We start from the raw sequence: 12,112 nt of genomic DNA, 5'->3' as shown, positions 1-12,112 counted from the left end.
GTGGGGGGAAGCTTCAGAGTCAGTGCCAACACCTCCTTTACCAAGCAGTTCCCAGGAGGATTCCAGTGTGGCACCGCCCCCTGAGCTCGAGCCTGTTGCTCGGGAGCAGGTGTCTTCAGATGAGCTGTTGGATGCGCGTCCCCTGTCTCCTCGTTCCCGTCGCTGCGAGAAACGGACAGGGCAAAGACAGGAATTATGAAGGAGTCAGAGATTACGTTCGAAAACATTTCCTATAAAAGCCTGCCGCTCCCAGTGGGGGGTCGTTGAGTCAACTTCCTTCACACACTGCAGAGCATGTCTAGAGTATAGTTAGGGTCTCTAGTGAGTTAGCGTAGGGTTTCCTATGAAGCGCAATGCCTTTGATGTATCCATTACTCTAATAAAATGAGATTTACTTGCACACACACTCCAGCCTCATTCTTTTGGCTCTGGATGGGACAGATTGACTCAACCACCATCCCTACTCGAACCTGTTCCCATGGCGGATGACATGGGCCAGAACGGAGCAAGAGGGGGAGTACCTATCACCATGGAAGCCTTGTATGCCGAGATCCAGAACCTCCGAGTGACTACGCAAGCCCTACAAGCCGAGAACCAGAACCTCAGAGCCGCAACACAAGCCTTGCAAGTGGATAACCAGAATCTCCATGCCTTGGTCGCCCAAGTACAGGCTGCGCCTCCTGGGGCGGCAGCCCCTGTGAAGTCTCCAGTGGGGCTCCCCATGCAATACAGGGGCCAGAGTGAACAATTTGCCACGTTTCTAGCCCAATGTGAGTTGTACATTCAAGTGTGCAGAGCTGAGTTCCCAACTGATGACACGAAGGTGGCGTTCATCATCAGTTTATTGGAAGGGGAAGCGGCAAAATGGGCCACCCCGTATTTGATTCGCAACGAGCAGATATTGCGCCAGTTTGACGCCTTCAAGAATGTGATGGGGGACATGTTCCAAACCCCCCAGAGGAAGGAGACGGTTGCCCACCAGTTAGGGACCCTGAGACAGGGAAGGGGGTCTGTAGGGCAATACACAAATGCTTTTCGTGTTTTGTCTCAGGAGACGGAGTACAATGACCCAGCCTTGATGTACTTCTACAGAAATGGACTGAATCCAGAAGTGTTGGATGAACTGGCGTGCTCCACACACCCCGACTCACTGAGGGGTTTGATTCAACTGAGTTTGCAGATAGACAGCCGCTTAGAAGGAAGAAAGTTGGAGCAAAGAATGGAGCCTTCCCGGAGTCAGGTTGCTGCCCCGTGCGCGCCCCGTGCCCAATCCTGGCATCCCTACTGTCTCGGGAGAGGAGCCCATGCAGATTGGGGGGGGCTAGACCGTGATTGACAGAGGAGGAGAGGGAAAAACGCCGGAGGGAAGGACTGTGTCTCTATTGTGGAAAGTCTGGACACCTCACCAGAAATTGTGCAGCCAAAACCGGAAGATCCCAGCCGCCGGAAAACTTCACATCCCAGCTCTTGTAGAGGCTAGAGAGTTGGGGGGTGCTACAGACACTGAGCCTCCGTTACGACCCCTTCCCTCCCAAGGGGCCCTTCTGTTGCCCATTCGCATCACCCTATCCTCAGGCGAGAGCTTCTCAGCCAAGGCTATGATCGACAGCGGAGCATCCTCTTGTTTCATAGACCGAGAGTTGGTGCTACACCACGCTATTCCCACAAGAGAACTGAGTCAGCCATTGGTGGTGGAAACTATAGATGGCCGGCCTCTGAAGTCTGGGGGGGGTGACTCGGGTGACTGAGTCCGTGGAAGTGAAGGTCCCTGGGCATCGGGAAGACCTGTCGTTCTATGTGGCATCCTTGCCGCGTTTCCCGGTGGTGTTGGGTATGCCTTGGCTGGTTAGGCACAACCCCACAATCTTTTGGGATGAAGCTGTGGTGGTTTTTACCTCCAAGTACTGCCATCAACATTGCCAGCCTGAAGAGGAGCCACAGGTGTTGGCAGGGGCGTCTCCCCCAAGGGAGATAACTTTGCCCGCCAAGTATGGGAGTTTTCGGGACATCTTCGATAAAAAGGAAGCGGAGCAACTCCCTCCTCACCGGCCCTATGATTGCGCCATTGATTTGGTGCCTGGAGCACGCATCCCCGCTGGGCGGATCTACTCTCTATCTGAACCAAAGTTGGCAGCGTTAAGGGAGTTTCTGGATGCCAATTTGAAGAAAGGCTTCATTCGCCCTTCACAGTCCCCAGCTGGTGCACCCCTGCTGTTTGTGAAGAAAAAAAGGGGGGGAGCTCCATCCCTGTAATGATTATCAAACCCTAAACCACCTCATTATCCCCAATAGTTACCCGCTGCCGCTCATTAGGGAAATGTTGGAGAGGTTGCGTTCCGCCAAAATTTTCACGAAACTGGACTTGAGAGGAGCTTACAACTTGGTGAGGATTAAGGCAGGTCATGAATGGAAGACTGCGTTTAAGACCCGTTATGGTCAGTTTGAGTATTTGGTGATGCCATACAGGTTGTCGGGAGCACCTGGAGTCTTCCAAAATTTTATGAATGACATCTTTCAGGACTTTGTGGACCGCTTTATGATAGTGTATTTGGATGATATCCTGATTTATTCGAATACTCCCGAGGAACACGACTCGCATGTGCGTGCAGTGCTGCAGAAGTTACAGGAACATCGTCTTTACGCGAAGCTGGAAAAGTGTGGGTTTGACCTAACCACGTTGGACTTTCTGGGGTATTGGATCTCTCCAGCAGGAGTAGAAATGGACCCAGAAAAAGTTCGTTGTGTACTCACGTGGCAACCCCCCAAGACCAAGAAGGATTTGCAGCGCTTCTTGGGCTTTGCGAACTACTACCATCGTTTCATAGCCAACTACTGCCATCAGACTGCACCGCTCACGGATTGCCTGAAGGGCTCAGGACCTTTCCAATGGACAGAAGCTGCACAAGAGGCTTTCGAGAGCCTGAAGCGAAGGTTTGCTACCGAACCCATACTACAGCATGCCGACCCGGCGCTCTCTTTCATGGTAGAGACGGATGCGTCGGACGTCACGATCGGAGGGGTTCTTTTGCAACTGGCCCAGAAAGGGGGAGAACTGATGCCTTGTGCCTACTTTTCCAGAAAGTTAACCGACTCTGAACAAAACTACACTGTGTGGGAAAAGGAGCTATTAGCCATTAGAGATGCCTTTGAAGCCTGGAGACACCATCTGGAAGGGGCACAGCATGAAATTGAGGTGCGCACGGACCATTGTAATCTAGAGAGTCTTCATACCGCCCGTAAACTCAATCAGAGGCAAGTGCGCTGGGCTCAGTTCTTCGCACGGTTCCATTTCAAAATTCATTATATCTCCCAAGCACAGAATAAGCGGGCTGATGCCCTCTCAAGGAAGCCAGAATTTCTGAGGGATCCCACCCCAAGACCGTTACAGTACATAATCCCTCCCGAGCGGGGAGTAGTAGGGGCCTGCCAAGTTTCTTGGGAAGCTGAAGTGCATGAAGCGCAACAACAGGACCCTTTCGTGCAGGAGCAGCGGGTCGAAGAGGGCGCGTCACCCCAGGCAGAACAGAAGGACCTTATATGGAAGGATGGCATACTGCACCATCAGGAAGCTGTTTATGTGCCCCCCGGAGAACTGCGAGTGAGGGTACTACGTCAGTGCCATGACGCCCCCACGGCAGGCCACTTTGGGGTTTTTAAGACCATTCAAACTGTCACTCGGGAGTTCTGGTGGCCCAAGGTGAAGAAGGACATAGAGCATTACGTTCGCTCTTGCCCCACTTGCATGAGGGCTAAACATGCCACTGGGAAGCCACCGGGGCTACTGGAACCCCTCCCTACTCCAGGAGGACCTTGGTGAATGATTACTATGGATTTTATAACAGACCTCCCACCTTCGCAGGGGAAAACCACAGTTTTGGTGGTCGTTGATGCCTTCTCGAAAATGGCTCACTTCATTCCGTGCGCAGGGCTCCCAAGCGCTCAAGACACTGCCAAGTTGTATGTGCAAAATGTGTATCGGCTGCACAGTCTGCCAGACAGCCTGGTTTCCGATCGGGGCACAAAATTCACCTCGTGTTTTTGGCAAGCGTTGTGGAAGTTGCTGCAAAGTGAGCTGAGACTGTCGTCTGCCCATCATCCCCAAACAGATGGGCAGTCCGAGAGGGTCAACGCAGTGTTGCAACAATATTTACGTTGTTTTGTGGGGTATCAGCAGGACAACTGGATGTCCTACCTGCATTTAGCAGAATTTGCCTATAATAATGCTGTGCATTCGCACACGCAACAGACTCCTTTCTTCGCCAATTTTGGCTACCACCCCCGAGCCTTCCCTGCCCCAAAAGACAGTCTCTCAGTCCCAGCCGCTGAGGATTACTTGCAGGAACTTCACGCTATGCAACAGCTACTCCAAGAGCAACTAGAACAGGCCAAAGCGGATTACAAACGCAGAGGTGACCAGCATCGGAGAGAGGGGGACCTCATATGAGTGGGAGACCAGGTCTGGATCTCTACACGTTTCCTAGCTATACCTGGCTGGTGTCGTAAACTGCAGGATCAGCGTGTAGGGCCCTTTGAGGTGGAGGCTCAGATTAACCCCGTGGCTTACAGACTAAAATTGCCACCCACCTTCAAGGTGCACCCAGTTTTCCATAGGGCATTGTTGACCAAGGATGCTGCCCCCGACCCTCACCGTCCGCGAGTGGAGCCCGCACCACCATTGTTGGTAGAGGGGGAGGAGGAATATGAAGTAGAACAGATTTTGGACTTGCGAAAACGCCGAGGGCGTCTTCAGTACCTAATTCATTGGAAGGGGTACGATCCAACTGAATGTTCCTGGAAAACAGAGGAGAATGTGCATGCTCCGACTTTGGTGAGAGAATTCCATGAGGCTTATCCAGAGAAACCTAGACCTCAGGGGTGGGAAGGGTTAAAGCATGGAGGGGGGGATGATGTTGCGCTGCAGCCAACTCAGAAGGGACAGGAAGGGGGGAGGCATGAGTTTCAGGCACCTCCACAGCCAGAAGAAGCAGAGTTGGGGATTGTTGTGTCTGAGCAGGATCGTGCGGGAGGGGGGCAGCCTGCTCTCCAGCCAGTTCCCACGAGTAACGCCCTTTCCGAGGAGCCGAGCGCACCACCCCCAGTTGATGCAGAGGACTTGTGGGGGGAAGCTTCAGAGTCAGTGCCAACACCTCCTTTACCAAGCAGTTCCCAGGAGGATTCCAGTGTGGCACCGCCCCCTGACCTCGAGCCCGTTGCTCGGGAGCAGGTGTCTTCAGATGAGCTGTTGGATGCGCGTCCCCTGTCTCCTCATTCCCGTCGCTGCAAGAAACGGACAGGGCAAAGACAGGAATTATGAAGGAGTCAGAGATTACGTTCGAAAACATTTCCTATATAAGCCTGCCGCTCCCAGTGGGGGGTCGTTGAGTCAACTTCCTTCACACACTGCAGAGCATGTCTAGAGTATAGTTAGGGTCTTTAGTGAGTTAGCGTAGGGTTTCCTATGAAGCGCAATGCCTTTGATGTATCCATTACTCTAATAAAACGAGATTTACTTGCACACACACTCCAGCCTCATTCTTTCGGCTCTGGATGGGACACACACATGCGTGCTACATGCGCGCATCCCTGCCATCAACCAAAATGGTGGCAGGGGCGTCAGCCCCTCAGGGAAACCTCAGCCGCCATCTTGGTTGATGGCAGGCTTGCACTCGCAGTGCAACCAGCATTTAGATCAAGGGAGAGGTAGGAGGGGCATACAGGTAGGCGTCATGGGCCTGTGCAGCAGTAGGGGGTGCCTGGGAGCTCCCTCTTGTGATCCATGGCAGGGTTGGGAGCTGACACTGCTGTGGATCATGAAAGGGAGCGCTACCCACCACACTAAGGAGAGGCCCTTCAGTGGCCCCTTGGGACCTAGGAGCCCTTGGTCAAGGCCCAACCTGGCCGCCCTCTGGTGCCGGCCCTGGGCTCTTAACAACACATCTCAGTCTCTTTAACATATGATTCATGATATGACCAAGTCCCAGGATCCTTTGTTAGTGAAACTCTGATCTTAAGCCAAGACCATCTGCCCTGAAAGTTTTGTGGTCCCTGAGTCAAGTGGCTCTGAAACTATAGTGTGAGGCTTTCCATGTCCAGCAACATTGTTTGAGAAAGGGATCTGGTGAGTCATCTGGTCCTGCTTGGGGCTTTATCCTCTTGATGTGTTATACATGTTAAGGGGGCTTTGCATAATAAAGGTGAAATAGAGTCATGTGGCTGACCCCTTCCCTGATGATGCATACCTTCCCAGATCCTCCCCCTGATATTGGCACTTTGAGTGTGGATGTCTGATGGAAATCCTATGCTTGGCAGGCTTCCATGCCAACTGGAATACTGTATAACTAGCATTCTGGGTGGTGTGGAAGCCCGTATGAGTAGGCTACCTCTCTTCAGTTATCCATCAATGCTCAACATGTAGACTTGGGGGGGTTGGGGGTGGTGAACATTAATCTTCTCATTAATCACTTGGACCCCCCCCCAAAAAAAAATCCATGAAGAGAGTCATCTATGAATCAACATCTACCTTCCTGGCGATACCACTGGGAGCTCTCCCAGGTCCTGCAGAATTTGAGTCTGTTAGCCTTAAACATTGATCTATCACATGCTCCAGGGTGACTACAACTGAAGGCTAGTACCTTCAGGGTCTGGCAAAGTTCCTCATGGACTCTTCTGAGGTTGGGCAGAATCAGACCCTTTACTAAAAAAAATCTGAAACAGTTCTGAGGTTAAAAAAGCTCACTTTTTTTTGCTGTCTCAATTAGGTGATAAGGGAAATGTGGATGTGTCACAGTGATTTTTGGAAAAACAAAGCAGACAAAGTTATACCTTTAATTATTAAGTAACTTAATAATTAATTTAATACAATAACGAACTAACTTTTATTATTTACTAAAAGAAGTTGGCTCAGTTAAAGTTTAATTCAGCCAACTTCTCTCAGTAAGAATTGTAATAAAAGTTAGTGAATAAAGATACTGTCTTACATCCTTGGTAGATTATCTTGGGGGGTGGGGGCAGATAACCAAGATGGCAATACAACTCTGAACTAAGTGGTATTTTATATAAACATTTAAAGTATACATTTTATAAATGTTGACCTTTTTTTCTACTAGGCTTTGGCCCATCTTCATTTAATAGAATACATAGGAGAACAGACAGCTTTGTTAATAAAGGTATGGTTTATAATAAAATTTTATCACTCAAAAATGGAGAAACCTCTTTATTGCTTATATATATATAGTTTTATATTGTGAAACTAATGTGTATATTCTGCTGTTAGGGATACAAACTGTATGCTTTTGGCCTCCTTTGTATGTTACACCCCCTCCCCCCCGATGCTGGATGCAACAACAAAGCTATAGTTTCAGCAATTAAAATATGGGATTTTTCCTTTTAGCTATGTGGTTTTAATGTGGTCAAGAAAACTATCCCATTGCAAATAGATACAGACTGTTTACTTTCATAGGTGACATTAGAGTGATTTACTCCTATCTTTAGCACTATGCATCTGTGCCAAGGGCCAGTATCAGGAGTCGGACCTGTTGGGAATCTGCTGAGTCCTATGCCCCAATGGGAAGTCTACCTCTCTGATGCTCGTTGCTTTGCTGCCTGATTACCTGCTCTAATTGTACTCAAAGAGTGCTTATCAAGAGCAAGCAGAAGCATCAACCTCAGCAGACCTTGTCCTCTCCCTCTGGATGGTGGTGGTCAGGACTTGAGCCCAGAAGGCCAAGTCTGTAGCAAAGGCAACATGGAGGACCTAGGGCTACACAGGAAGCGGGGCACCTTGCCCTAAGCCTAGAGTTGACAATGGCTATGTATGTACCTAAAGGATAGCAGTTAAGACCTAGATCAGGGATCAGGAAGCTCTGATTAGGTTTGCCAGGCTCCCTATTTGGCCCACCAGGCTATTGTGGCCATGCCATACCCAACTGTCCTACACCTGGCATGGCATATGGGCCAGGTGTGGGGCAGGTCAAGTTGCAGCAGCACCTGCAAAGCCCTTTGCAAGGCACTTTGAAGCCCCAACTATCAGCTGATTGTTGCGGGTTCAAACCACAGTGCAGGGCTCTCCAAGCAACTACACCAAGGAAGAAGCAGTTATTGGTGCTTGACTCTTCCTGCCCAGCCAATGATTGTTGGGGCTTTAGAGACATTAGCTGAGGAGGCTGGAGGAAGTCCTCCAGCACTTAGATGCAAGCTGCTTCCTCTGGAAGAAAAAAACAGGAGGTTTTTTTTCTTTCCAGAAGTGGTTAAATCAGACAATCATTATGGTATATTTTTTAGTTTCTATACACTTGGAGTTTACATTAATTTTAAAACATTGAGGTTGATTCATGTGGGAAATCTGCACAATTTCAGGTCCAGTTATAGAAACAGCAATCAACTTGATAATTTGAGTTGCAAAACAATAGCTTCCAGAGCAAAGGACACTCTTAATTGTTTGTTTGTTTGTTTATTTAAATGCCAGGTGGTGCCTGAGGACCAACGCTTGACAGTTGCTATCATTTTAGTACTCTGGGTCTCTGCCTTGGCATCATCCCTAATTGACAATATTCCATTCACTGCTACAATGGTAAGTTGCATTGTCTTTCCTTCTTCTGTTAGGGACAGGGAGAGAAGTACAATAACATTAATGATACCTGAGTCAGTGAAGCTTTCCTTCAAATCCTCCCACATATCCATTTACAAAAGCCTGCTTCTGTATACCCACTTGCTTCGTTGCCAAGGAGTCCCTTTTGATAATCCCTTGAGAAGGCAGAATTAAAATTTGTGGTACGATAAAAAGAAAAGTGATTGAGAGTGTAAGCTTAGTGTCTTTCTTTTCTTGACTTCCTTGAAAAACTGCATCCTACACCATACACTTTCTTTGGCAGACTTTCAGTACTTTAATTGGGCTCTTTTAACCTTGGACTAAAGGCCAGATGTTCTATTGTCAATGCCATTGAAGTGTAGGCAACGTCACTGAAGGATAGCAAGGAGATATTTTCTAAATCTGAATCTGAAGGCTGATGGAGAAATAAAAAGAGGGGGTGGTTGTATCCAAAGATGTCACTGAGCTGTTGGTAAGGCTTCCTTCAGAAGAACAGGAAGGCTAAAGCTGAGAATGAGCTGAGTTAGTGAGAGAGGCCAAAAGCAATGAAAAGCTTTCTTAAGCTATATGCATAGTAAAAGTCAGAGAAAAGAAATGGTGGTACAACTACTCAGTGAGGATGGCAAAATGATAACAGATGACAAAGAAATGGCAGAAGTGGTCAATTCCTACTTTAGCTCAGTCTTTTTCCAAAAGAGGGTCTATGACCCTCCTGGGAAATGTGAAGCTGAAGGGGCAGGACTGGAGCTTGAGATTGTTAGACAAATGGTCAAGGAATACCTAATCACTTTGAATGAGTTCAAATCTCCAGAGTTCAATGAACTGCATCTTAGAGTCTTGAAGGAACTGGCTGAAGAACTCTTGGAACCACTGTCTATTATCTTTGCAAAATTGTGGAGGATGGGTAAAGTGCTGGATGACTGGAGGAGTGCTAATGTTTTCAAGGTGGGCAAAAAGGAGGAACCTGGGAACTATAGACCAGTCAGCCTGACATCAATCCCTGGGAAAATTCTGGAGCAGATTATAAAGTGCTCAGTCTGTAAGCACCTTGAAAACAATGCAGTGATTACTAGAAGCCAACATGGATTTATCAAGAACAAATCCTGCCAGACTAATCTTACCTCATTTTTGGATCAGGTAACCTCCCTGGTAGACTGTGGGAACGCTGTGGACATAATATATCTTGACTTCAGCAAAGCTTTGACAAAGTGCCACATGATATTCTGATTAGCAAGCCAGCTAAATGTGAGCTGGATGGAACAACTATCCGGTGGATCCACAGTTGACTACAGAAATGTACTCAAAGAGTGCTTGTCAATGGTTCCTTTTCAAACTGGAGGGAGGTAACAAGAGGGGTGCCGCAGGGCTCAGCCTTGGGTCCAGTGCTCTTCAACATTTTTATTAATAACTTGGATGAGGAGGTACAGGAAATGGTTATCAAATTTGCAGCTGATACAAAATTGGAAAGGATATTTAATACCTAGGAAAACAGAAACACAATTCAAAGGGATCTTGATTGGCTGGAGCACTGGGCTGAAAACAACAGAATGAAATTTAAAAGGGATAAGTGCAAAGTTCTACATCTAGGAAAAAGAAACCAAATGCACAGTTATAAGATGGGGGATACTACATGCGAGAAGAATCTTGCAGTTGTTGTCGACCACAGGCTGCATATGAGCCAATGGTGTGATGTGGTTGCAAAAAAGGCAAATGCTATTTTAGGCTGCATTAACAGAAGTATAGTTTCCAAATTGCGTGAAGTATTAGTTCCCCTCTATTTGGCACTATGTCGGCCTCATTTTGAGTACTGCGTTCAGTTCTGGACACCACATTTTAAGAAGGATGCAGACAAACTGGAATGGGTTCAGAGAAGGGCAATGAAGATGATCAAGGGACTGGAAACAAAGCCCTATGAGGAGAGAATGAAAGAACTGGGCATGCGTAGCCTTGAGAAGAGAAGACTGTGGAGAGATATGATAGCACTCTTCAAGTGCTTGAAAGGTTGCCACATAGATCTCTTCTCGATCATCACAGAGTGCAGGACACAGAATAATGAGCTCAAGTTACAGGATGCCAGATTTCAACTGAACATCAGGAAAAGCTTCCTAACTGTTAGAACAGTACGACAATGGAATCAATTACCTAGGGAGGTGGTGGGTTCTCTAACTCTGGAGGCCTTCAAGAGCCAGCTGGACAGCCACCTGTTGGGTGTGCTTTAATTTGGATTCTTGCATTGAGTAGGGGGTTGGACTTTATGACCTTATAGGCCCCTTCCAACTCTTTGATTCTGTTCTATGAACAAGGAAGAAAGGATTTTTGATGAGACTTCCTCCCCTTTGCAACCCACCCCATACTGTAAATCTGTTCCATTGAGCTGAAGGACCTTCCAGAGCAGATTTAGGCAGTGTGGAGGTGGAATTGCTGACAATTGCTTCCCTTCACATTCCACTGTTGGAAACCTTATCATCAGCTCAGCAATGCCATTGGATACAACTCAAGTAGCATTGTAAAAACAGCTAAAAAAGTCTCAGTGAAAGTGCCATAAAAACTCTTTCTTTGCAAGGTTAGATTGGAAGTCCAGGGTCCTACCCAACAGGATGAGCAGGAGGGTCTCCAACTGCAGCAGGGCTGGCCTATAACATCTTAAATTAAGACATTGCCCTCTAATGCAAAACCATTGAGTCCAGAGTCTGAAATTGCCTAACTCCACCCCCACATCAAAATCAGGAAATACCAGATTAGCAATGTACAAGGATTGTTGTAAACGTGAAGAAAAAGCAGTATAAGGTCAAATCAATGAAATTAATTTCAGACATGTCTATACTACCAAAGGATAATCTAGCCTTGGAGGCAGTAACCATGCCAGGTTTGATACAAAAGTTAAACTAAAGAAACATGGTGGCATGAGATTCTTCTTATATTGCTACTGTTTTTGGTTAGTATGGGTGCTGCTGCATTTGAAGGTCATAGTTGAGGCAGAAATCACAAGCAAAAGATGTATTAGTTCTTTGGATTATGTCCACTGTCTCTTCTAAACTTTTCCATGGATATACTTGAAGCAACTGTTGGATCTTTTAGAGGAAACCCAATTGGATTGAAAATCAAACTACCAGTAATGAAACAAGAACCTTGCAGCAGCAAGATCTGTTTCAGTGGCACCTTCAGTACTAAATCAGTTCTTACATAGGCTACATATTTCAACTAAATAGTAGCACTAGTGCAAGGATTAGCGCTAGTACAACAGGATTTTCTCTCTTCTCACATGCCCCTTGCCATCCCCTCTGATCAGGAGGGTTGGGGGAAACCCCAGAAACCCCAGAATAGATATAGGGGGTACATGGGGAAGGAGAGTGGGAAACATCCCTCTACTACTGCTAGTTCTTGTGATACTGTTCTTATTTAGTTGAACACCACCCAATACATTTAAAGCACCTGCCTTTTTAAGGGTGCTAGGAATTGTAGCACTGTGTAGGATAAACTACAGTTTCCACGATTCTATGGGGAAGTCACAATCAGATCTTCAGT

General features: G+C 47.4%; 1 protein-coding gene across 1 annotated transcript in view; it reads left to right on the top strand.

The window, feature by feature from the left end:
• Positions 1–12,112, top strand: part of OCA2 (OCA2 melanosomal transmembrane protein) — a 297,850-nt gene that overhangs the window by 197,394 nt on the left and 88,344 nt on the right. Inside the window, exons 21-22 of the mRNA XM_061629684.1 lie at positions 7,107–7,166; positions 8,465–8,569. Coding sequence (XP_061485668.1) covers positions 7,107–7,166; positions 8,465–8,569 — 165 coding nt within the window. The remainder of the gene's footprint in view (positions 1–7,106; positions 7,167–8,464; positions 8,570–12,112) is intronic.

This window comes from Rhineura floridana, chromosome 5 (genome assembly GCF_030035675.1).
Source record: "Rhineura floridana isolate rRhiFlo1 chromosome 5, rRhiFlo1.hap2, whole genome shotgun sequence".
Lineage (NCBI taxonomy): Eukaryota > Metazoa > Chordata > Lepidosauria > Squamata > Rhineuridae > Rhineura > Rhineura floridana.
This window is presented reverse-complemented; position numbering and strand designations above follow the sequence as displayed.